The sequence below is a fragment of the Xyrauchen texanus genome, chromosome 10 (assembly GCF_025860055.1).
Source record: "Xyrauchen texanus isolate HMW12.3.18 chromosome 10, RBS_HiC_50CHRs, whole genome shotgun sequence".
Lineage (NCBI taxonomy): Eukaryota > Metazoa > Chordata > Actinopteri > Cypriniformes > Catostomidae > Xyrauchen > Xyrauchen texanus.
Window position 1 is genome coordinate 4,508,833 of NC_068285.1, and position 22,853 is coordinate 4,531,685.

Here is a 22,853-nt window from a genome sequence, read left to right on the forward strand (position 1 = left end):
TACATTTAATACAGTTGTGTCATTATTCTTGTGGTCTAGAATAGGACATCAATGTGTTAAAAAAATGCAAATAAAATAAACGGTTCAATGGTTCAAGCCCCACAGCCACCACCATTGTGTCCTTGAGCAAGGCACTTAACTCCAGGTTGCTCCAGGGGGATTGTCCCTGTAATAAGGGCTCTGTAAGTCGCTTTGGATAAAAGCGTCTGCCAAATGCATAAATGTAAATGTAAATAAACGTCAAAACTTGACGTCAATTTGATGTCAAGTTTTGACATCGATTTGATTTGCATTTTTGACCAATTCTTTGATGACTATGTTTGACGTCAATTTGATGTCTATTTGACATCAATTGCCCGCTGGGTAAGTGGTCCCAACTCTGAGATGTGGATATCCCAATTTAATTTTATATAACACAAAAATATACATGGTTGGTGGACAGTTTTTGAGGATTTGAAGTGTGCATACTCTTCAGAGGGAGTGATATACTCACTTTAATATGTAGTTTGATTATGGACCTTATACAAATTAATGTTCACCAGCCATGTATTTTTGATAAGCAAATACAAGTGACAATCCCATTACCCATGTATTTACATTATCAAATATACATGGTTGTATATTTGTGGATTGTGTTTTCAAGGGTGCATTCTGTTCAGGGGGAGTCATGGTCACCTAAATGTCTTTTGTCAATATTTTGATTATGGGCCTTATAAAATATATGTCCATGAACCAGGTATTCAGAATCCATTAAATACATTGCACAAGGGACCAACTCACAATTAACTGAATTTATGTCAAAGACATGGTTAGTGGAAATCAAGTCCTCAGGACATCAAGTCATACAGGGAGGTCCCATCTGCAATGTAGTCAATCACATCCAAATACATTCATTGTGGTCAATCCTGTTTTATGCTTTTTATACATCATTTTGAATTAAGTTATGTATATTTTTCATTTGTATGTCCTGAGCGCAAAACAGGTGTTTCAAACAATAATAGTTTTTTTAAATAATAATTAAATTTATTTAAATTAAATGTCCATAAAGTGGCCATTAAATACATTGCACATGGTATCTTCCTTTGTTTTGGGATGAAGTGGCATAATATACTTGGTAAGTTGACAAATACTATGTTTATTGACTGCCATGCCCACTGCTTTACACTCCCCTGGTGTCTGGGACCACTCAGGTATAAAGTGGCATAATATACTTGGTAAGTGGACAAATACTCTATTTTTAGACAGCCCCACCCACACCCCAGGAGTCTGGGACCACTCAGGTATAAAGTGGCATAATATACTTGGTTCATGGACAAATAATCTGTTTTTGGACAGGCCCGCCCACTCCTGTACACACCACTGTGGTCTGGGGCCCCACAGAGATGAAGGGGCCTAATATACTTGGTAAGTGGACAAATACACTGTTTATGGATGCCTCGCACCCTCCGGGACACACCCCCAGGGTCAGGGGCCCCACAGGGATGAAGTGGCCTAATATAATTGGTAAGTGGACAAATACACTTTTTATGGACACCCCATCCCCTCCGGGATACACCCCCAGGATCAGGGGCCCCACAGGGATGAAGTGGCCTAATATACTTGGTAAGTGGAAAATACACTGTTTATGGATGCCCCGCTCCCTCCGGGACACACCCCCGGAGTCTGGGACCACTCAGGTATAAAGTGGCATAATATACTTGGTAAGTGGAAAAATACTCTATTTTTAGACAGCCCCACCCACACCTGTACACACCCCCGGAGTCTGGGACCACTCAGGTATAAAGTGGCATAATATACTTGGTAAGTGGACAAATACTCTATTTTTAGACAGCCCCACCCACACCTGTACACACCCCCGGAGTCTGGGACCACTCAGGTATAAAGTGGCATAATATACTTGGTAAGTGGACAAATACTCTATTTTTAGACAGCCCCACCCACACCTGTACACACCCCCGGAGTCTGGGACCACTCAGGTATAAAGTGGCATAATATACTTGGTTCATGGACAAATACTCTGTTTTTGGACAGGCCCGCCCACTCCTGTACACACCACTGGGGTCTGGGGCCCCACAGAGATGAAGGGGCCTAATATACTTGGTAAGTGGACAAATACACTGTTTATGGACACCCCATCCCCTCCGGGATACACCCCCAGTGTCAAGGGCCCCACAGGAATGAAGTGGCCTAATATACTTTGTAAGTGGAAAAAATACACTGTTTATGGATGGCCCGCTCCCTCCGGGACACACCCCTGGGGTCTGGGGCCACACAGTGATGAAGTGGCATCGCCACCCTGTGGGCGATGGCTGAACTGTTTTGTGGGGGGCCGTTTTCGATGGCCAGAAAACAGAGCATATCAGGTGGATGGCCAGGCAACCAAAGAGACCAGAGCAGATGAGGCTGACGGTCAGGAGACCCATAAGGCCAGAGCAGATCAGGTGTTTGACCAGGAGACCATAGCAGATCAGGCGGATTGTCAGGACACCCAGAGGACCAGAGCAGATCAGGCAGACAGCCATGAGATCAGGGAAACAGAGGAGATTAGGCGGACGGCCAGGAGATCCAGAAGACCAGAGCAGATCAGGCGGTTGGCCAGTAGACCACCTCTGGATAGGGACTGGACCAGGAGGCCTGGTTGACAGGCAGAGCCGTGAGAGCTCAAGGGGCGAAGTCATTGCAGACGGAGCCGTGGGAGGCTCAAGGGGCGAAGCCGTGGTAGGCTCGAGTGGCGAAGCCATGGAAGGCTCAAGGGGCGAAGCCGAATAATGTGGAGCCGTGGCAGGCTTGAGGGGCGATGCTGTAGAAGGTGGAGCCAAGGCAGGCTCGAGGGGCAAAGCTGTAGAAGCGGAGCCGTTGCAGGCTCGAAGGGCGAATTCGTAGAAGTGTAGCCGTGGCAGGCTCGAAGGGTTAAGCCATTGAAGGTAGAGCCATGGCAGGTCCAATGCTGAGACCAGGATGATTGGGAAATGACCTCAATGTGATCGTGAACATAACAGAGTCTCGGGAGCGACCTCTGTGGTAATGGCCGAGGACAGACACTCGGGAATGACCTCTGTGACCATGGGCATGGACAGAGACTCAGGAACGACCTCTATGGTCATGGGCATGGACTGAGACTTGGGAATGACCTCTGTGGTCATGGGCATAGACAGAGACTCGGGTACGATCTCTGTGGTCGTGGACATGGACTGAGACTCGGAACAATTACTGTGGTCGTGGGTGTAGACAGAGACTCAGGTACGACCTCTTTGGTTGTGGGTGTAGACATAGACTCGGAAACAACCTATGTGGTCGTGGGTGTAGACCAGGGGTGTCAAACTCAGTTCCTGGAGGGCCACAGTCCTGCAGACTTTAGTTCCAGCCCTGCTCCAAAATGCCTTCTTGTAATCTTTAAGCACTCCTGAAGACCTTGATTAGCTGCTTCAGGTGTGTTTAATTAGGGTTGGAGCTAAACTCTGCTGGACTGTGGCCCTCCAGGAACTGAGTTTGACACCCCTGGTGTAGACAGAGACTCGAGAACGACCTCTGTGGTCACGAGCATGGACTGAGACTCGGGAACGAACTCCGTGGTCGTTTACATGGGCAGAGACTCAAAGATGACCTCTGTAGTCGTGAACATGGGCTGAGACTTGGAAACGACCTCTGTTGTCGTGTACATGGGCAGAGAGGGATCTACATGCGGCGAAACAGTATTTAATAAATTAAACAAAGTACAGAATAACAGGGTATTTTAAGAACAAAAGAAACATCCATGATGGGAAAAGACAGGAACAGAGAAAACATACACGATAGGCACTGGTCATACACAGGAGGTCAAAACACATAACAACTGACAAAGAACAAGCAAACAACAGGGCATTATATACATGTAACCCAGGTTAAAATGTGTCCATATATATATTAAATGTTTGTATATTGGTTTGGCTGTCCCTGTCCTTTTAATATATCTGGGCGTGAGTACGTGCCCTACGACCGCACGTAACTCCAGTCACGTGACTGTGCTTAGCCAATCGCGCTTTGGAGCACGAGTGTTTAACCGGGCCGCGGCGTCTTCCTCATTCAGAGGTGTGGGGAAGCCGATCGACAGCTGTGGACAGAACAACTTACTGGCTGTAGGGAAGCCGTCGCTGCCATCAGGGTATGTTTGTATAGAGGAACTGGCCAGGTTCTCTCTCTCTGTTTGGAGATGAATGATGGCGAGCTGAATTACTACGGCTGGGAGCCCACCATCTGCGCAGCATCCACTGAACAGCCGCTCTACTGGTCTGGTAGGAAGGTTGTCTGTAGCTTGTCCCCCACACACTTCTCCGACGAACACTAACCTATGGACTCATTACTATAAACTCTCATAAAACCCTTGTGGGTTGTCGCGTTGGTCTTGAAGAAACCAAACATCGCTGGGACAGTTTTTTTTGTTTTCGGTTCTTGTGTATGGCATTTGTTGTAATTTCTATTATCATATGTTACTTGAACAATAACCACAAAGTGCACTTAACTATAACCAGTTCAACTGTAGTCTGTCAATATTTTGTTTTTTTCTATATTTTTCCTTTATTATTTTTGTTGTAAATATTTTGTTTAGTCACTTATCAATATATGGTACCTGCACCAAATTTAAAATTTATGTTTCTGTGTTGTTACTGACCACCAGCTCCTGTAGTCGAATTTAGACTTCTGTGACCTAACTAGCCTATACTGTTTATTTCTATAGCCACCTATTTAATTTATTATAGTTAATATTAATGAAGTAGTATTATTGGTTAGCAAGGCCCAAATACCCGTTACATATTGGCGAGCAAGCCAGGAGCCGGTTTGTACAGTAATTAAAATTTTTAGAACAACAGAAACGGTGCATTCAGACTCACCAGTCCGTTTTGGTTTTTGTGATGGAAGTTTTCGGAAACCTCGGGATAAAAATTCCTAATGCCGTCTTAGTGGATGGGCCGGTTGAAGAGAGTTCCTCTGAAGTTATAGATTTTCTTGATCAATACGGCGATATTAATCATGATAACATTATTGATGATAGCGAATCCGAATTTCATCATATGCTCGTTGTTGAATTCGCGTCGGGAGCGTCAGTAGCAAAACTGTCATCACGATTGCCGTATACATTTATTTCTGATGAAAATAATGAATTCCATATTAAGAATTTATCCCAAATTTACACTTCAAAGTTGGGGGGTTCAAAAACTGACACCTATCTATCTGACCTGAAAGAAATTGCTAAAATGTCTGGAAAAGATTATTCGATGGTGCTTGGTGAAATGATGTTCCAGATACAACAAGCTATAGCACAACTTGCTCCCATTGCTGTAAATGTCTCAAAAATAGAACAAAAGATATCTGACCAACAGAAAAAACCTCCAGAGCCATCTGTACCTCCTTCTGTACCAAGTCGAACTTTTGGCTCAGGGTATGCTCCTTTACAAAACTCTCTCACCCCACCTGTTTCTGCCTCTAACAGTGCCGATATGAACAGCGCTGGGGGACGATCGATTGCACCTGGTGATCTTACCCCTCCTGAGGTGCAGCGCTATGTTGTGGAGCATGTGGTTCGGACCAGTGATACATCCATGCATGTTAGCCACCGGCTGAGACTAATCTCTGGTAAAGTGCCCAGATCAACCCATGAAATGGACTACGACACCTGGCGGTCTGGCGTCGAATTAGTGCTGCGTGATCCAGCCATCTCTGATCTCCAACGCACCAGACTAATTCGTGACAGCCTGCTACCCCCTGCCTGTGATATGGTGAAACATCTAAGCCCTGATGCGCTGCCTGATGTGTATTTGCAGCAGTTGGAGTCGGCGTATGGCACTGTCCAGGATGGTGAAGAACTTTACGCCAAGTTCATGGATACTTACCAAAACCATGGAGAGAAGCCATCTGAGTACCTACAGAGACTCCAGGTGGCACTGCAACATGCTGTGAGGAGGGGAGGAGTATTTGAGAGAGATATGGATAAACGCTTATTGGCTCAATTCTGCAGAGGGTGTTGGGATAATGGACTGATTTCAGAACTTCAACTCAAACAAAGGAAATCAAGTCCACCATCTTTTGCTGAACTTTTATTACTCCTGCGAACAGAGGAGGACAGAGAAGCAGCAAAGGAGCAAAGAATGAAACAGCACCTTGGAGGAACCAAACAAAAGGTAACCACTCATGCTCAATTTGTAAACAGGCAGAATGAAGAACCAAATCTGTGCACTGCGATAACAAATTTCACCAAGGAGCTTTCACAACAGATGACAGTCATTCAACAACAGCTTGCTGCTCTCAATGCCGGTCAGACCAACAGGTATCAGCCAGCAGCTATGTATTCTGCCTCAAAGCAGTCTGAAACCGGGAAGACGGGGAGAAATGCCAAATTAGCTTCTTTCAATTCGAAACCTGGGTTTTGCTTTCGCTGTGGGGAGGATGGCCACATTAAGCCTCAGTGTGATTCTGATCCGAACTCGGCACTGGTCAGTGCCAAGTGAAAGCAGTTTCAGGACAGGCAGCATAAGTGGCAGAGACAAAATCCATCTGCAAAGAAGCATTTAAACTAGCTCTAGTTCCTGGTGTCGGACACCCAGGGGCTGAGCAGGACCAAATTTGTCCCGCCAAGAGTGAGCTTCCTGTCAACTGTTTTGAGCTGCAGTCTACATCAACGAGAGTACCAAAAGGACTTATAGGATCCAGATGTACTGCTGATGTCAAAGTCGCCGGTCATCACGGTTCCGGTCTTCTGGATACCGGGTCCCAAGTTACGACCATTCCGGTTTCCTTCTACAATGAACGTCTCTCCGATCAACCAGTTCAACCTCTGCACGAGCTATTCCACATCGAAGGAGCGGCAGGCCAAAATGTTCCATATCTTGGCTACATTGAAACTACAGTGACTTTCCCTAAAGACTTTGTGGGAAGCATCATTACTGTTCCAACTCTTGCACTCATTGTTCCTGATGTCAGACCAGGATTTCTTACCTCAATCCTGATTGGCATGAACACTCTCGAAATGCTCTACGACCTGTTTTGGCAAAGCGACAATTCTTCTTTCCAACCAAATGCATCCAGTTACCGAGCTGTACTACAAACTCTCCAAGTGACCTATCAACAAAGCTGCAGTGGCCATCTTGGAGTTGTAATTCTGCTCAGTAAAGTCTCTGTGCTCGTTCCGGTTGGCCACACCGTATTGCTGAAAAGCTCTGCTAAAGTCTCTGCTCCAGCAAGTCAGTATGCTGTCGTCCAACATCCGGATTCAGGCCTGCCGGGTGGTCTGTGCGTTAGCAGCTGTCTTGTCGACATGCCAACACATTTCCCTCACCAAGTACCTGTTATGGTGAGAAACGAATCGGAGCAAGACATCTACATACCACCTTCGACCATCATAGCAGAGCTGGGAGCGTATGAATGCATCGTTTCAGAGCAGCATGTGACCAGTTACTCAGCACCTGGGACTAACGGCTCTCCACTAGTTTTTAACTTTGGGGAATCGCCATTACCCCTGGAATGGAAGGAAAGAATCACCACCAAGTTGAATGCAATGTCCAACGTCTTTTCCCAGCATGACATGGACGTTGGCTGCGCTAGTCAGGTGAAACACCATATTAATCTCCATGACGACACTCCATTCAAACACAGAGCAAGACCAATTCATCCTCAGGATATAGAAGCGGTTCGCAAACATTTGAGAGAGCTTCTAGATGCCGGTGTTATTAGAGATTCCGAGTCACCATTCTCGTCGCCTATAGTTGTGGTCAAGAAGAAAAATGGAGATATTCGACTATGTATTGATTACCGCAAGCTCAATTTGCAGACTGTAAAGGACGCATATGCATTGCCAAATTTGGAGGAATCATTTTCTGCACTGACTGGATCCAAGTGGTTTTCGGTGCTAGACCTCAAGTCGGGTTATTACCAAATTGCAATGAATGAAGCAGATAAGCCAAAGACAGCCTTTGTCACACCTCTTGGATTCTGGGAATTCAACCAACGCACCTTCAACCTTCCAAAGGTTAATGGAAAAGTGTATGGTGACCTCCATTTGGAAAAGGTCCTTGTGTTTTTGGATGATCTGATCATCTTTTCCGAGACGCTTGAGGAGCACAAGAGCCGGTTGCTAAGAGTGCTGAGTCATCTACGAGAGTACGGATTGAAACTATCGCCTGAAAAGTGTAAATTTTTTCAGACATCAGTCAAATATCTAGGACACATTGTTTCTGAAAATGGTGTTGAGACCGACCCAGAGAAGGTATCTGCACTAAAATCCTGGCCAGTTCCCACTAATCTCAAGACCTTAAGATCCTTCCTGGGATTCGCAGGCTATTACCGCCGTTTCATTAAGGGGTATTCAGCCATTGCAAAGCCTCTCAACGACCTGACCCGCAGATATTCTTCCACAAGAAAGAACTTAAAACCTCTTGGCTTAAAGGTCCACCAGTTTGATACAAAGCAACCCTTCGGTTCTCGGTGGAGTTCTCATTGTCAACTTGCTTTTACTACCTTGATTGAGAAACTTACCAGTGCACCAGTCCTGGGGTTCGCTGATCCAAAACGCCCTTACATTCTGCATACGGATGTGAGCACCATTGGGCTGGGTGCAGCGCTTTATCAAGAGCAAGACTCTAAGCTTCGGGCTATTGCTTTCGCAAGCCGAGGACTCTCTTTAAGCGAGAGTCGTTATCCGGCTCATAAACTTGAGTTTTTAGCATTAAAGTGGAGTGTGACAGAAACATTTCAGGACTATCTGTACGGGGCCAATTTTACCGTCATTACCGACAGTAATCCTCTTACTTATATCCTGACATCAGCCAAGTTGGATGCAACGAGCCATCGGTGGTTGGCTGCGCTCTCCACGTTTTCCTTCAAGTTGCAATATAGAGCTGGACGACAGAATCTGGATGCGGAAGCACTTTCCCGCTGACCACAGGAATACTCGCCCTGCGGCGAATCCGATCAAGAACTCCTCAATCAGTTCACCAGACAACATCTTCCCGATTCTGGCGCCCCTTCAATTCCATCTGAGGTTGTCAATGCTATTTGCCAGAGTTGCCTCATGCGAGTGGAAGCAGCAAGGCCTTGGATTGAGTCCCTGTCCATCATGGCAGATGTTCTTCCTGAGAGTTATGCAGAAGATCCTGGATTGCCTGTGGTTCCGACTCTGTCCCATCTTGAGCTCCGGGACAAACAGAGGGTTGACCCAAATCTTAGGGAAGTCATACACCAGATGGAGACAGGTGAGAAAGTTCCTCCTACTGCTAGGGAGGGGCTGCCTGAGATCTCCTTGCTGCTGAGGGAGCTCAACAAGCTTAAACTGGTAGAAGATATTCTCTACAGAACACGACAGGACAATGACCAGACTTCATATCAACTCGTTCTGCCTGAAGAACTTCGTTCTACTGTTTTGCAGAGTCTCCATGATGATATGGGTCATATGGGGATAGAGCGCACGTTAGATCTCGTTCGCACTCGCTTCTATTGGCCAAAAATGTCTGTTGACGTAGAGCACAAGATAAAGACTTGTGGACGGTGCCTTCGTCGTAAAGCTCTTCCTGAGAGAGCTGCTCCTCTCATTAGTATTTACACTTCCAGGCCACTTGAACTCATCTGCATGGATTTTCTCAGCCTTGAACCAGATACCAGCAACACCAAAGACATTCTCGTGTTAACAGACCACTTCACCAAATTCGCCTTAGCCTTTCCCATTCCAAATCAGAAGGCTAGGACAGTGGCCAAATGTCTGTGGGACAATTTTATAGTCTATTATGGAATACCAGAACGACTACATACAGACCAAGGATGGGACTTTGAATCCAAACTGATCAAGGAATTATGTGAAGTGGCTGGAATTAAGAAGTGTCGGACTACACCGTACCATCCGCAAGGAAATCCGGTAGAAAGATTCAACCGCACCCTGCTCAACATGTTGGGGACTCTGGAAGCAAACCAGAAAACGAAATGGAAAGACTTCGTCAAACCCTTGGTACACGCTTACAATTGTACAAGGAATGAGACTACAGGATATACACCATACAACTGATGTTTGGACGTTCTCCTCGTCTTCCGGTCGACCTGGCGTTTGGTTTACCGCTGAGTGGGAAAACCCACCAACCTCATTCACAGTATGTTAAAAATCTGAAGTCCCGGTTGAAAGAGAGCTACGATATTGCCTCGAAGAACGCCGCCAAAGCAGCTGAAAAGAACAAGGTCCGCTTTGATCAAAGGGTCACCCCTTCAAAGTTGGAGCCAGGGGACCGAGTGCTTGTGCGCAGTGTTCGCTTGAGAGGTAAACACAAGCTCAGTGATAAGTGGGAGCAGGACATCTACGTTGTGGTGGATCAAACTGGAGACCTACCAGTCTATACAGTGAAGCCAGAGCGTCGTGATGGTCCTAAACGTACTCTTCATAGAGATCTTTTATTACCGTGTGGTTTTCTACCTGCTGTTGAAGAGCCGTTCATTGAGGTCAGTCCAGTCTCAAGGTCAAGAACGCGGCAGCAGCGTGGGATTCCTCCTGACTCTGAGGTCTCTGAAGAGGAAGACTCTTCATTTGAACCAACAGTTCTCAGGTTTGGACCCAAATCCAATGAAGTTCACTGTGGAGAAGTTTTCCAAAACAGCTTCACCTGCGAGTGTTGCCAATGACTATCTTTCTCCATCTATGACATCTGTGAGTGAGCCAGCCGTTGTTGATCGGGTCAGAGAGTGAGCACTTACCTGAAGAAGAGACGTTAACTGTCATCCCTGACCACTTACCTGAAGCTGAAGAATTTGTAGTACCTGTTGAAACTGACTTATCTGAACATCTACCTGAGTCTGAACCCGAGGAAGAAGAGTTTGTCGATCCTGAGACGTCAGTTTCTAGTGTTTCTGAGCCCTTAAACTTTGATATAACTTTTGATTCGGTAGAACCAGAATACGGTTTAAGACGTTCTGTGCGTCAACGATTACCACCTAAAAGGTTGCAATAGTTTGCTTGGTAATCCTCTGATATCTGTGGTTCAAACTCTTTTTCACAGTATATCGGACGCTTTAAATCCTGCGCCTACCACCAGTTCAGTTATTCATGTGGTTTAACATGCAACGGGACGTGCATGGGTTTAAGGGGGGAGGGTGTAACCCAGGTTAAAATTTGTCCATATATATATTAAATGTTTGTATATTGGTTTGGCTGTCCCTGTCCCTTTAATATATCTGCGCGTGAGTACGTGCCCTGCGACCGCACGTAGCTCCAGTCACGTGACTGTGCTTAGCCAATCGCGCTTTGGAGCACGAGTGTTTAACAGGGCCGCGGCGTCTTCCTCATTCAGAGGTGTGGGGAAGCCGATCGACAGCTGTGGACAGAACAACTTACTGGCTGTAGGAAAGCCGTCGCTGCCATCAGGGTATGTTTGTATAGGGGAACTGGCCAGGTTCTCTCTCTCTGTTTGGAGATGAATGATGGCGAGCTGAATTACTACGGCTGGGAGCCCACCATCTGCACAGCATCCACTGAACAGCCGCTCTACTGGTCTGGTAGGAAGGTTGTCTGTAGCTTGTCTCCCACACACTTCTCCGACGAACACTAACCTATGGACTCATTACTATAAACTCTCATAAAACCCTAGTGGGTTGTCGCGTTGGTCTTGAAGAAACCAAACATCGCTGGGACAGTTTTTTTTGTTTTCGGTTCTTGTGTATGGCATTTGTTGTAATTTCTATTATATGTTACTTGAACAATAACCACAAAGTGCACTTAACTATAACCAGTTCAACTGTAGTCTGTCAATATTTTGTTTTTTTTTCTATTTTTTTCCTTTATTATTTTTGTTGTAAATATTTTGTTTAGTCACTTATCAATATATGGTACCTGCACCAAATTTAAAATTTATGTTTCTGTGTTGTTACTGACCACCAGCTCCTGTAGTCGAATTTAGACTTCTGTGACCTAACTAGCCTATACTGTTTATTTCTATAGCCACCTATTTAATTTATTATAGTTAATATTAATGAAGTAGTATTATTGGTTAGCAAGGCCCAAATACCTGTTACATACACAATATATAATGACTTAATGGAAGACAGGTGAAAACAATCAAGGACAGCTGGCAGTGATGAGGGCAGGGAATAATGGGAAATGTAGTCTGGGGGAACAGATAACAATAACAATATAAAATACTTATTTATTAACATGTTCACCTTGTTCATGTTTATTAATGTTAATTTACCATTACATGTCCATTAACAGAGTGTTTAATTTGAAATGTTTAAATGACAATGATGTTAACAGATGCTTTTGATTAACTTGTCAAATAAAATCAAAGTGAGCAATATTTAACATATGATATCACAGTTGTAGTATTTGAATTGACAGATTAGTAAAAGAGCATTTGAAATGTTTTATATTTTGATCTAATTTGAGGTGTGAAATCAGCCAGAATTAGATGCAGTTTCACTCTTTCCACCTGTGTTTGTTATGAAAATCTTCAGGTTGTCATCAGTGGTGGTCTTCATAAGTTCTTCAGAGTGTACTGTTTCTCTGGTTTCTCCAGCCATTCAGCGGGCCAGCTGGCTTTAATACTGGGACGGTGCTTCACCATGTCATAGTACTCCATCAGTCTGGGACATCTCTCTTTAGGACACCTGCCAACCATCAAAATATATTAATGATTAAAGCAGACTTTGATCCGTCCTTTCATCTAAGAAGGTCAATGATTAAATATTAATTTGTTTGTTCAGGAAGGTTTTACTCACTCAAGTCTTGGGAAATATGCTATGACTGGGAAACAAACAACGTCCACCATGGAGAAGTTCTTTCCAGCGAGGTATGACCCTTTCCCCATCTGGAGAACAATTGAGATATTTGTGGAGGCCGTTTATTAGGAACAGGTCAAATTGGCACACAGTAGCTGGTGATGATGAATTAGGTGCATGTGTTCAAGCTTTCTAGAAAACGCTAGAAAAGTGTTTAAAGGAACACGTTTACAAGCTTTCATTAAGGGGGCATGCTAGAAAAGTGTTTAAACGAACGAGTTTACAAGCCTTCATTAAGGGTGCACGCTAGAAAAGTGATTAAACGAACGCGTTTACAAGCCTTCATTAAGGGGGCACGCTAGAAAAGTGTTTAAACGAACGCGTTTATGAGCCTTCATTAATGGGGGCACACTAGAACATTTTTAAACAAACACGTTTACGAGCCTTCATTAAGGGTGTACACTAGAAAAGTGTTTAAACAAACAAGTTTATGAGCCTTCATTAAGGGGGCACGCTAGTAAAGTGTTTAAACAAACAGGTTTACGAGCCTTCATTAAGGGTGCACACTAGAAAAGTGTTTAAACGAATGCGTTTAAGAGCCTTCATTAAGGGTGCATGTTAGAAAAGTGTTTAAACTAATGTGTTCATAAGCTTTTATTAAGGATGCATGTATAAAAGTGTTTAAACTAATGTGTTTATAAGCTTTTATTAAGGATGCATGTTAGAAAAGTGTTTATACTAATGAGTTTATAAGCTTTTATTAAGGATGCATGTATAAAAGTGTTTAAACTAATGTGTTTATAAGCTTTTATTAAGGGTGCACATTAGAAAAGTGTTTATACTAATGTGTTGATAAGCCTTTATTAAGGATGCATGTTAGAAAAGTGTTTAAACTAATGAGTTTATAAGCTTTTATTAAGGGTGCATGTATAAAAGTGTTTAAACTAATGTGTTTATAAGCTTTTATTAAGGGTGCACATTAGAAAAGTGTTTATAATAATGTGTTGATAAGCCTTTATTAAGGGTGCACATTAGAAAAGTGTTTAAACTAATGTGTTTATAAGCTTTTATTAAGGATGCATGTATAAAAGTGTTTAAACTAATGTGTTTCTAAGCTTTTATTAAGGATGCATGTTAGAAAAGTGTTAAAACTAATGTGTTTATAAGCTTTTATTAAGGATGCATGTATAAAAGTGTTTAAACGAATGTGTTTATAAGCTTTTATTAAGGATGCATGTATAAAAGTGTTAAAACTAATGTGTTTATAAGCTTTTATTAAGGATGCATGTATAAAAGTGTTTAAACGAATGTGTTTATACGTTTTTATTAAGGATGCATGTATAAAAGTGTTTAAACTAATGTGTTTATAAGCTTTTATTAAGGATGCATGTATAAAAGTGTTTAAACGAATGTGTTTATACGTTTTTATTAAGGATGCATGTATAAAAGTGTTTAAACTAATGTGTTTATAAGCTTTTATTAAGGATGCATGTATAAAAGCGTTTAAACGAATGTGTTTATAAGCTTTTATTAAGGATGCATGTTAGAAAAGTGTTTAAACGAATGTGTTTTAAGCCTTTATTAAGGATGCATGTATAAAAGTGTTTAAACTAATGTGTTTATAAGCTTTTATTAAGGATGCATGTATAAAAGTGTTTAAACTAATGTGTTTATAAGCTTTTATTAAGGATGCATGTATAAAAGTGTTTAAACTAATGTGTTTATAAGCTTTTATTAAGGATGCATGTATAAAAGTGTTTAAACTAATGTGTTTATACATTTTTATTAAGGATGCATGTATAAAAGTATTTAAACTAATGTGTTTATAAGCTTTTATTAAGGATGCATGTATAAAAGTGTTAAAACTAATGTGTTTATAAGCTTTTATTAAGGATGCATGTTAGAAAAGTGTTTAAACTAATGTGTTTATAAGCTTTTATTAAGGATGCATGTATAAAAGTGTTTAAACTAATGTGTTTATAAGCTTTTATTAAGGATGCATGTTAGAAAAGTGTTTAAACTAATGTGTTTTAAGCCTTTATTAAGGGTGCATGTTAGAAAAGTGTTTAAACTAATGTGTTTTAAGCCTTTATTAAGGGTGCATGTTAGAAAAGTGTTTTATGTGTTTATAAGCCTTCATTAAGGGTGCATGTTAGAAAAGTGTTTAAACTAATGTGTTTATAAGCTTTTATTAAGGATGCATGTATAAAAGTGTTAAAACTAATGTGTTTATAAGCTTTTATTAAGGATGCATGTTAGAAAAGTGTTTAAACTAATGTGTTTATAAGCTTTTATTAAGGATGCATGTATAAAAGTGTTTAAACTAATGTGTTTATAAGCTTTTATTAAGGATGCATGTTAGAAAAGTGTTTAAACTAATGTGTTTTAAGCCTTTATTAAGGGTGCATGTTAGAAAAGTGTTTAAACTAATGTGTTTTAAGCCTTTATTAAGGGTGCATGTTAGAAAAGTGTTTTATGTGTTTATAAGCCTTCATTAAGGGTGCATGTTAGAAAAGTGTTAAAACTAATGTGTTTATAAGCTTTTATTAAGGATGCATGTTAGAAAAGTGTTTAAACTAATGTGTTTATAAGCTTTTATTAAGGATGCATGTATAAAAGTGTTTAAACTAATGTGTTTATAAGCTTTTATTAAAGATGCATGTTAGAAAAGTGTTTAAACTAATGTGTTTTAAGCCTTTATTAAGGGTGCATGTTAGAAAAGTGTTTAAACTAATGTGTTTTAAGCCTTTATTAAGGGTGCATGTTAGAAAAGTGTTTTATGTGTTTATAAGCCTTCATTAAGGGTGCATGTTAGAAAAGTGTTTAAACGAATGTGTTTATAAGCTTTTATTAAGGATGCATGTATAAAAGTGTTAAAACTAATGTGTTTATAAGCTTTTATTAAGGATGCATGTATAAAAGCGTTTAAACGAATGTGTTTATAAGCTTTTATTAAGGATGCATGTATAAAAGTGTTAAAACTAATGTGTTTATAAGCTTTTATTAAGGATGCATGTATAAAAGTGTTTAAACGAATGTGTTTATACGTTTTTATTAAGGATGCATGTATAAAAGTGTTTAAACTAATGTGTTTATAAGCTTTTATTAAGGATGCATGTATAAAAGTGTTTAAACGAATGTGTTTATAAGCTTTTATTAAGGATGCATGTATAAAAGTGTTAAAACTAATGTGTTTATAAGCTTTTATTAAGGATGCATGTTAGAAAAGTGTTTAAACTAATGTGTTTATAAGCTTTTATTAAGGATGCATGTATAAAAGTGTTTAAACTAATGTGTTTATAAGCTTTTATTAAGGATGCATGTTAGAAAAGTGTTTAAACTAATGTGTTTTAAGCCTTTATTAAGGGTGCATGTTAGAAAAGTGTTTAAACTAATGTGTTTTAAGCCTTTATTAAGGGTGCATGTTAGAAAAGTGTTTTATGTGTTTATAAGCCTTCATTAAGGGTGCATGTTAGAAAAGTGTTTAAACTAATGTGTTTATAAGCTTTTATTAAGGATGCATGTATAAAAGTGTTAAAACTAATGTGTTTATAAGCTTTTATTAAGGATGCATGTTAGAAAAGTGTTTAAACTAATGTGTTTATAAGCCTTTATTAAGGATGCATGTTAGAAAAGTGTTTAAACTAATGTGTTTATAAGCTTTTATTAAGGATGCATGTATAAAAGTGTTTAAACTAATGTGTTTATAAGCTTTTATTAAGGATGCATGTTAGAAAAGTGTTTAAACTAATGTGTTTTAAGCCTTTATTAAGGGTGCATGTTAGAAAAGTGTTTAAACTAATGTGTTTTAAGCCTTTATTAAGGGTGCATGTTAGAAAAGTGTTTTATGTGTTTATAAGCCTTCATTAAGGGTGCATGTTAGAAAAGTGTTAAAACTAATGTGTTTATAAGCTTTTATTAAGGATGCATGTTAGAAAGGTGTTTAAACTAATGTGTTTATAAGCTTTTATTAAGGATTCATGTATAAAAGTGTTTAAACTAATGTGTTTATAAGCTTTTATTAAGGATGCATGTTAGAAAAGTGTTTAAACTAATGTGTTTTAAGCCTTTATTAAGGGTGCATGTTAGAAAAGTGTTTAAACTAATGTGTTTTAAGCCTTTATTAAGGGTGCATGTTAGAAAAGTGTTTTATGTGTTTATAAGCCTTCATTAAGGGTGCATGTTAGAAAAGTGTTTAAACTAATGTGTTTATAAGCTTTTATTAAGGGTGCACATTAGAAAAGTGTTTAAACTAATGTGTTTATAAGCTTTTATTAAGGGTGCATGTTAGAAAAGTGTTTAATGTGTTTATAAGTCTTTATTAAGGGTGCACGTTAGAAAAGTGTTTAAACTAATGTGTTTATAAGCCTTCATTAAGGGTGCATGTTAGAAAAGTGTTTAAACTAATGTGTTTATAAGCTTTTATTAAGGGTGCATGTTAGAAAGTGTTTAAACTAATGTGTTTATAAGCTTTTATTAAGGGTGCATGTTAGAAAAGTGTTTAAACTAATGTGTTTATAAGCTTTTATTAAGGGTGCATGTTAGAAAAGTGTTTAAACTAATGTGTTTATAAGCATTTACTAAGGATGCATTTTTAGAAAGGTGTTTAAACTAATGTGTTTATAAGCTTTTATTAAGGATGCATTTTAAAAAGTGTTTAAACTAATGAGTTTATAAACTTTTATTAAGGATGCATGTATAAAAGTGTTTAAACTAACGTGTTTATAAACATTCACTAAGGATGCATGTTAGAAAATAGTTTAGGTTTTATACTGTAAACTGCTTAAATCATCTGGATTCATGAGCAGAAGTGTCACTATGTGTGGAACTTTTTTTTTTCGATCAATGCATGAATAGTTAATTATCTTTATATTGCTTCAAAAAGACTATATTGCACAAGGATATATTGATAAATAGGTCATGGGTTGATTAGGCAATGGGTAAAGTGCATTTTCATTGTATTTTTTGCTGAGCTCACTGCATTACGTGCAGCAAAAATGGGCTCGGTGCCAAAACTGTTCTTGCTACAAGTCCCTGTGAATACTTCAACCTGTTAATAAGTCCAAAATAAACATGCGCTGTTAATATGTGCTGTGTGAAACAGGCTTTCTACTTTAAGACAGGAAATATAAATGAACCTTCTCCAAGTAGCTCTCCCACAGTTTCAGCTCTGCAATTAAATTGTCTTTATTTCTCTTCAAGGCGGATTCATGTCGCTCTCCCTCAGGTGCCAACCACTCATAAAATGCCACCTCATCTGCACATACACACAAGACATCTGGGTTAACACAATGTAGAGATACATTCATTAAATGTTAAAAAGTGATTGTTTCTCAGCTGGTATAATAAACATGACTTCTGTTATTACACCACTTAGAAATGTCAAAGTATCCTTGTGTAATGTGTTTATGATTTAAAGGCCACTTGAGGAGACATGAGGGTGAGTAAATGATGAGAGAATATTCATTTACTCACCCTCATGTCTCCTCAAGTGGTAGACTTCAAGGTGTGGGTGAGAAACATAAATATTTTAGTCTTCAATAAATTCTCCTCCCTGCCCAGTAGGTGGCGATATGCATGAAGAATGCAAATCACTAAAAACTAAAGAATAAGAAAGTGAAAGTGGAGATTTATAGTAAAAAATTACTTAAATATTGATCTGTTTCTCACCCACACCTATCATATCACTTCTGAAGACATGGATTAAACCACTGGAGTCATATGGATTACTTTTATGCTGCCTTTATGTGCTTTTTGGAGCTAGTCACTTTTCACTTGTATTAATATCTTAATTTGTGTTCTGTAGAAGAAAGTCAAACACATCTGGGATGGCATGAGCATGTGTGTGGCATGAGAGTGAGTAAATGAGAGAATGTTTATTTTTGGGTGAACTGTCCCTTTAAAAGAAGGCCGTTTTAGGGCACTTACACATTTTCTGCTGCAGGTTGCTGGTCTCAAACATGCGCTGATAAACGAGTGCTTGTTCAGTCGGGTTATCTGGGATCAGACGGGTACCTTGAGATTTGAACGCACTCTGTGCACGCCAAAAATACAAAATAAACCCATTAAATGCAACTAATACAAACGATTTGAGTAAACCTTTTTTGAGCATGTTTTCAATTTGTGAATTAAAACCTAATATTTAGTAGTTCTCTTTAGTGGAACATGAAGTAAAAAGTGTCTTGTGATGTCATCGTCCTGATCGTAACAAAAACGAATGCTTTAAATATAATTAGTGTTTGGGAAAAAACCCACATAAAGAAGTTAGAGTGGTTTAATAACCAACATACAAAGTAATTTTGCATTGTGACAACCATGAATCAACATATGTGTTTGATGTGATACAAATAAGATCTCATTTTAAAACATGTCAGGTTTGTAGAAATGTAATCATTATGTCCATGTTAGTTTCACAATATGTTTGAAAACCATTTATAGGATTTTCTACTAAAAATAAAATGAATTAATGACAAAAAAATGTAAATTGGTGTAACTATCGAATAGAAAGTTTTAAAATGTTTTCCATGCATCTTGAATACATGATTTTGAATACGCGTTTATAAGCTTTTATTAAGGGTGCACGTTAGAAAAGTGTTTAAACTAATGTGTTTATAAGTCTTTATTAAGGGTGCACGTTAGAAAAGTGTTTAAACGAATGTGTTTATAAGCTTTTATTAATGGTGCACGTTAGAAAACTAACGCGTTTATAAGCCTTTATTAAGGGTGCACATTAGAAAAGAGTTTAAACTAACGTGTTTATAAGTCTTTATTGAGAGTGCACGTTAGAAAAGTGTTTAAATTAACACGTTTATAAGTCTTTATTAAGGGTGCACATTAGAAAAGTGTTTAAATTAATGTGTTTATAAGCTTTTATTAAGGGTGCATGTTAGAAAAGTGTTTAAATTAACACGTTTATAAGTCTTTATTAAGGGTGCACGTTAGAAAAGTGTTTAAATTAATGTGTTTATAAGCTTTTATTAAGGGTGCATGTTAGAAAAGTGTTTAAACTAACATGTTTATAAGTCTTTATTAAGGGTGCACGTTAGAAAAGTGTTTAAACTAATGTGTTTATAAGCTTTTATTAATGGTGCACGTTAGAAAACTAACGCATTTATAAGTCTTTATTAAGGGTGCACGTTAGAAAAGTGTTTAAATTAACACGTTTATAAGTCTTTATTAAGGGTGCACGTTAGAAAAGTGTTTAAATTAACACGTTTATAAGTCTTTATTAAGGGTGCAAGTTAGAAAAGTGTTTAAATTAACACGTTTATAAGTCTTTATTAAGGGTGCAAGTTAGAAAAGTGTTTAAATTAACACGTTTAGAAGTCTTTATTAAGGGTGCACGTTAGAAAAGTGTTTAAATTAACACGTTTATAAGTCTTTATTAAGGGTACAAGTTAGAAAAGTGTTTAAACTAACGCGTTTATAAGTCTTTATTAAGGGTACAAGTTAGAAAAGTGTTTAAACTAACGCGTTTATAAGTCTTTATTAAGGGTACAAGTTAGAAAAGTGTTTAAACTAACGCGTTTATAAGTCTTTATTAAGGGTACAAGTTAGAAAAGTGTTTAAACTAACGCGTTTATAAGTCTTTATTAAGGGTACAAGTTAGAAAATTGTTTATACTAACACGTTTAGAAGTCTTTATTAAGGGTACAAGTTAGAAAAGTGTTTAAACTAACACGTTTAGAAGTCTTTATTAAGGGTGCAAGTTAGAACGGTGTTTAAATTAACACGTTTATAAGTCTTTATTAAGGGTGCACGTTAGAAAAGTGTTTAAACTAACACGTTTATAAGTCTTTATTAAGGGTGTAAGTTAGAAAAGTGTTTAAACTAACACGTTTAGAAGTCTTTATTAAGGGTGCAAGTTAGAACGGTGTTTAAATTAACACGTTTATAAGTCTTTATTAAGGGTGCACGTTAGAAAAGTGTTTAAACTAACACGTTTATAAGTCTTTATTAAGGGTGTAAGTTAGAAAAGTGTTTAAACTAACACGTTTAGAAGTCTTTATTAAGGGTGCACGTTAGAAAAGTGTTTAAACTAACACGTTTATAAGTCTTTATTAAGGGTGTAAGTTAGAAAAGTGTTTAAACTAACACGTTTAGAAGTCTTTATTAAGGGTGCAAGTTAGAAAAGTGTTTATACTAACACGTTTAGAAGTCTTTATTAAGGGTACAAGTTAGAAAAGTGTTTAAACTAACACGTTTATAAGCTTTTATTAAGGGTGCACGTTAGAAAAGTGTTTAAACTAACATGTTTATAAGCTTTTATTAAGGGTGCACGTTAGAAAAGTGTTTAAACTAACACGTTTATAAGCTTTTATTAAGGGTGCACGTTAGAAAAGTGTTTAAACTAATGTGTTTATAAGCTTTTATTAAGGGTGCACGTTAGAAAAGTGTTTAAACTAACATGTTTATAAGCTTTTATTAAGGGTGCAAGTTAGAAAAGTGTTTAAACTAATGTGTTTATAAGCTTTTATTAAGGGTGCAAGTTAGAAAAGTGTTTAAACTAACACGTTTATAAGCTTTTATTAAGGGTGCATGTTTCACCCTATCTCACCTCCAGATACATGCAAGCAGCAAACGACTCGTTCACGATGATGTTTCCATGCTTGAAAGTTGGAAGCTGCAGAAATAAAGTGCGAAATGAAACTAAAATGTTTTTTTTTTTGCAGTGTTAAAGACAGAATGCATTCACAAGAAATCACTTTAATATTCTAGTTTGCAATGGCTGTTGTTGTTGTAACGGACCTGTGCTCGTGGATTGAGATCCGTCACTTGTTTAGTTTTGTGTTCTTCTTTCTCAAACGACAGTTGTTTGTTGTTGTATCCCTGCAGGTTTTTCTCCTCCAGCGCGATCATCACCCTCCAGCACGGCGGGGAACCGACGCCCCAGTACAACATCATGTCTTTCGCCATTATAACACTGACTGATTCACTGGTAATGTAGATATTTAACAGGAAACAAATCTGGCACTTCTGGGCGTGAGAACTCGAGATATTATGGCGTCGCGCGCAATCCTGCCGTGCCTGAAAGCGCGTGCATGTTATCAGACGGGAAACTGCGTCATCTGCCGGACAGAATTAATGATCGCGGTTCCATTGTACAGTAATAGTGGAATAACACGGTAAATATTAGCCCGAACATTTATATCTTAAACACGTATTTTACTGTTTAACAGACGGCTTCAGTGTAATTGTATACTGTTGTAACTAGATTATGATCATGAAGGGGGGTCACTCAAGGTGAGTTTCAATCATTGTGTAAGCTGCTCATCCCAAATAAGGGGAGTGGCAACGCTAGTAACATCCATAGTGTTTTCCTCATGATGTGCCAGGGAAGGGAAACACCTGTGTTGCATTAGCAATCAGAGATCAAAGCCATAAAGGTATGATGAATTTGTTGTTTAGGGGGGGTTTTTGTGGCTGCTGCTGAGTTCTTTGCCGAGGCTGCCGTGCCGGGACGTGGGTTGGAGATAGACGCGTGCGAGTAGACTGGGAGGGATATTTCGTTGGGGTTTTCCCCTTAAGTTTGGCGGCCGCCATCGATTTCCTTGAATGCGGGAACCCACGTCCGGTAGCGGGTAAGGAAGCCAGCAGTACACTCTCATTTTAATGTTGTTGATGTGTGTCTTCTTGGTATTGCTATGTTCGCCGGGGAGGCCTTCATTCATGTGTATAAGTTGACTACTGGTCCCCTATGGAATTACGATTGTGCCAATAATAATGAATGTAACTTACGTTCAGTTTTATAAAGTTACGTTCAGTTTGATAAACTTTATAAAACTGAACGTAACTTTTTCAGAAACTATCAAAAATATTCCATTACAAAAGAAAAACACAATTAAAATGAAAAAAATGAACTCAGTCGCACGAATTTAACAGGCTCTTCAAATATGCTTCATTTTTTGTTAATGTTTTTCAAAGATTCGTTTTCGCAAATCGTGGATTCTGAATACATTGCCACAGATTTCGCTTACGCTTCGCAGTTTTTCGTTTGCTGTTTTGACACAAACCTCTCGTGGGGGTGGGCTTAACAGTGATCTACTCTGATTGGATAGTGAGCTTTTGATGGACAGGTGCTCTCTGACCCGGATGTACAGACGTCACTCAGTGGCGCGCGTATTGGAAAGCTCTCG

General features: G+C 39.2%; 2 protein-coding genes across 2 annotated transcripts in view; both read right to left on the reverse strand.

The window, feature by feature from the left end:
• The window catches only part of LOC127650385 (NACHT, LRR and PYD domains-containing protein 3-like), a 215,281-nt gene that overhangs the window by 64,681 nt on the left and 127,747 nt on the right, over positions 1-22,853 (reverse strand). The window lies entirely within an intron of this gene.
• LOC127650455 (glutathione S-transferase A-like) lies at positions 12,163-21,735 on the reverse strand. Its single transcript, XM_052135901.1, has 6 exons — positions 21,466-21,735; positions 21,275-21,340; positions 18,646-18,751; positions 17,856-17,974; positions 12,718-12,806; positions 12,163-12,606 (listed from the first exon to the last, which is right to left on the reverse strand). Exons 1-6 carry the CDS (start codon positions 21,631-21,633, stop codon positions 12,474-12,476), a joined length of 681 nt encoding a protein of 226 aa, XP_051991861.1. The 5' UTR covers positions 21,634-21,735; the 3' UTR covers positions 12,163-12,473.

Bases quoted from the DNA above. Each gene is read 5' to 3' on its own strand.
- LOC127650455 (XM_052135901.1), bottom strand. From the start codon at position 21,633: ATGGCGAAAGACATGATGTTGTACTGGGGCGTCGGTTCCCCGCCGTGC. The intron at 18,752-21,274 runs GTGAGATAGGGT...TGGCGTGCACAG, and splicing joins CTGCTTGCATGTATCTGGAG to AGTGCGTTCAAATCTCAAGG. The intron at 17,975-18,645 runs GTAAGTGCCCTA...GTGTATGTGCAG, and splicing joins CAACCTGCAGCAGAAAATGT to ATGAGGTGGCATTTTATGAG.